Here is a 3,871-nt window from a genome sequence, read left to right as displayed (position 1 = left end):
ATTCATCCCCTCCATCATGGAAGTATTCAGCCATAACCCCAGGAATGACATCATCAAGGACTGCTCCCGTGTGCAGCCCCTCCTAGAGAAGGTTAATAAATTTTGAAGGAATGAACCACAACTATAACCCCATTTTGAAAGCCTGACCAAAAAACCATTTTTGTAACAATGAGAATTATATTTTTATACAGAGAGCTGATCTTTTTATTAGATTAGTTTTTCTAGAAATGGTAATAAGTTCTTCACATTTCTCCTATACAAGTGAAAATATGGATTGCTATGAAGGAATTGAGAGTTTTAATAACACATATGGCATAGATAGTTACTAAATCTTCTAAGTTTCTTCAGTCAAACTTTTATTCTATGAGGTGTAATAAAAAGTATTAGGTCATACTCAATAATATAGGACGACATCTGAGATTAAATGATATATCCAAAAAAAACAATGACATCTAATATTCAAGTAAGGACTTCCTTGGATCAAAATTGATTTATATGTACTAGTTATGATCAAAATTTTGCCTTTGGAGCACTATTAGATAAAGCAATTTCAATTACGTAAATATTTTAATAAACGATTCATATATCTATTACTATCTTCAATCACACAAATAAGCAGTGCTACTTATCGGGAGGATTTTGTACATGTTAGAAAAATCAACATGATAACCCTAACGGTAAATTCTTTTATGAGCACACCCAGGGGTTTAATCTAGTTTTGTATATAAATTGCATGTATTAGAAAGGGAGGTTTACTTTTCAGCAAGTAATTAACAATGGGCGAGTTGGAAAATGCACCCGATTTTCATCACTACAAAAAAAAAGATGACAACGTTGTTAAAACCATACCACTCAGTCACAATACTGTCACTAGAAGAATAAATGAAATGGACAAAGATATTGAAACACAACTTGTCGAAAAGTTAAAATCTAGATATTTCTCACTCCAAATGGATGAATCTACCCTGAGAGACAGTGAAGTTGTATTCTTAGCATATGCAAGATATATTGATAAAGACGAAGTTGCTGAAGAAAGGCTATTCTGCAAATCATTAAAAATCACCACTTCTGCTGCTGAGATATATGGTAAACTAACTAATTACTTACAAGTTAATAATATACCTATGGAACACATAATATCTTGTGCGGCAGATGGTGTTCCTGTTATGATGGGAAAGAAAAAAGGCTACCTTAAATTGTTTTAAGATGAGATTCCAGAAATGATTCTTGTGCACTGTGTTATTCATAGAGAGAACTTAGTGGCCAAAAATACTACTCCTCCTCTTAATGAGGTACTACGCTCAGTTATAAAATGTGTTAATACTATCAAAGCTAATGCAAGATGTGAGCGTCTATTCATGCAATTTTGTGGAAATAAAAATGCAGACTATGTGAGACTTTTACTTCACATTGATGTAAGGTGGCTTTCAAAGGGGAATTGCTTGAAAAGATTCATGTTTTTATATGATATTCTTAGTGTATTTTTAAGTGACGAGCCTGAAATGAACGACCTTCTAACCCGTTGATGATAAAGGTTTTGTGAGTTATTTGACAGATATTTTTGAAAAATTGGATATGTTGAATAAACAGCTTCAAGGATCAAATATAACTCTTTTGGATGCAAAGACAAAGTATTTGGTTTTGTTACGTTTATTGAGGTATGTCAAGAAAACATTTTCTCATAAAAAAAAATTAAATGTTCAATAATCAAAATGATCAAAGTATTAAAGAATAAATCTCAGTCAAATATTTCTAGTTCTGATTTCAGTTCTTTATTATATGTTTTGAATCTTTATTTATTTAACTGTTCTATCATTTTATATTTTTCTCTTAATGGATACTATGTTCATTGGAATTTTCTTTAAAGACAAGTTAATGGTTTTTAATGCTTCCTTACCGTGAATAAAATTAATTTTTAAACACCGTACATCAAATATCCCGGGGCATGAACATTTCAGAAATGCATTGGTGGATCATGGGTTAAAATTGGTTGGGAAACACTGCTCTAAGTAGTCATTAAAATACTCATAATTGATCTGGATGATCTTCTACATAGAAAATTTTATTTTATAATAATTTTTACAATAACAATGCAGATTAATTATGAATCTGGCCACCATCAGTCTCAATGAAAGCCTCCAATCGCCTTCGGAACCCTTTGTACACATTGGCAACGTAATCCTTTTTCATTATCCTCCACTGCTGTTTAACGGAGGTCTTCAGGCCATCAATGTTCGGGTTGTGGACTTTGCGAGCCTTCTTCTTAATTTGCCACCAAATGGAGTAATCCAGGGGATTCATATCTGGGCTCTGAGGAGCCAAAGGTTCTTGGGCCAGAAGGTCATGTTGCTACCCATCTACTATTGTACGATATTCACAGTATGGGCCGGAGCCTTGTCCCTTTGAAATACGTACGTGGCCTTGTTGGACTTATTTATGGTCTTGGTGATCTATGGGACCACATTTTACTTCAACACCATCAAGTGGTCGGCCACATTAACAAAAACCAAATTGGAGGCATTTTTATCCAGTTGATGCCACTAGCCCTAACATCACCAAAGAGGCCGGATGTTTGGTCTTGGTGACTGTCCTGATGATGTTTTAAGCCTTGCCAAAGCATACCACACGATCATTTTGCTTGTTGTAGACGGGGTCAGCGGTAAAGGTCTTTTCATCGGAGGAAAAAAATCACCCAGTTGCTGTTGTGCTTCAGATCATTCAAGAGTTGTTGACATTGCTGAAGACGGAGTTCTTTTTGACGTTGGTACAGGAGTGGCCTCCCAATTTTTCTAAGCGACCTACATCCAGCGTTTAAAATGGCCTTGCCCAAAGTAAACCGATGCACCTTTTTCTTCTTGGGATACTCTGACATCTTCATCGTGTGGTTGAGTGTAGAAGCCTCCATGATGTATTTAGGCTTCACTTTGGTGGGTTTGCCATTCTGAAGGATTGCCCTTAAAGTTGTCCCTATCAGCCAAACAATTTCTTACCAAACAGAATTTGGCCTTGCTGACATTTAAGACCTTTATGATGTCCGAGGTGGTCCTACCGGCGCGGATTTAATTGCCTATGATGACTCTTCTGCCTCCATCGTGACCTATAAAGAATTTTTGATAACAACATGTACATTACAGAGTTCCATTCATGTATTTTTTTTGAGCTATGCAAACACAAGAGGCATAAAAATTTGTGTAATTGTATACAGTTAAAAAATAAAATTGTGAATCATTTGGAGGGCTCAACCGCTCTTCAAAGTTTTGTAAAAATGTACGTCTTCACAGATTTAAACTGTATGTCTAAAATAATACAAAAATTAAATTTAATAAGAGTTGTATTATGATTAAAACAAGAATGGGCACTCGTTAGAGTGCAAGACCTCCGCTTATGGTCATTTTTTGGTGTGACCTTGACCTTGGGATTTGAACTTGACTTTTCAAAATGTAATGGTCTCTTACTGTGAATATATATAGTCTTTGTACCAAGTTTGAACAAAATCGATCCATTACTTTTACTATTATATTTTTTTTTAATAAATAATAATCTACGATCTGCTGTTGCTTCTGCAATTTTTGCTGACTTCGGCTTAGTTTCTGCCGAAAATTCAACTCTGGTCATCAATAAAAACAAGATTCAAGGAGCTGTATCTAAAGCTCGCGTAAAAGTTTCACAGGGTTTTGAAGGAGTTGGCATTAGAAGTATATACTTTAATGGACGAATAGATAAAACTCAGATAAATAAGAAAAAAGGGGACTGTTACCATTGCAAAGAAGTTATCAGAACATGGTTCATTTTATTTACACACATAACGCCAAGTCATGTTACAAGGAGGCCCATATTTACTTCGATCATACATTTATTAGAGGGGCAAGGT

At 34.8% G+C, this 3,871-nt stretch overlaps 1 protein-coding gene across 1 annotated transcript; it reads left to right on the top strand.

Annotated features, from left to right (window-relative positions):
• Positions 1-776: 776 nt before the first annotated feature.
• On the top strand, positions 777-1,205 carry LOC139907682 (zinc finger MYM-type protein 6-like). The gene has a single exon (XM_071894144.1). The coding sequence runs from the start codon at positions 777-779 to the stop codon at positions 1,203-1,205; it is 429 nt and encodes a 142-aa protein (XP_071750245.1).
• Positions 1,206-3,871: the final 2,666 nt, after the last annotated feature.

Source organism: Lepeophtheirus salmonis, chromosome 2 (assembly GCF_016086655.4).
Source record: "Lepeophtheirus salmonis chromosome 2, UVic_Lsal_1.4, whole genome shotgun sequence".
In the NCBI taxonomy this organism is placed as follows: domain Eukaryota; kingdom Metazoa; phylum Arthropoda; class Copepoda; order Siphonostomatoida; family Caligidae; genus Lepeophtheirus; species Lepeophtheirus salmonis.
This window is presented reverse-complemented; position numbering and strand designations above follow the sequence as displayed.

Bases quoted from the DNA above. Each gene is read 5' to 3' on its own strand.
- LOC139907682 (XM_071894144.1), top strand. From the start codon at position 777: ATGGGCGAGTTGGAAAATGCACCCGATTTTCATCACTACAAAAAAAAA.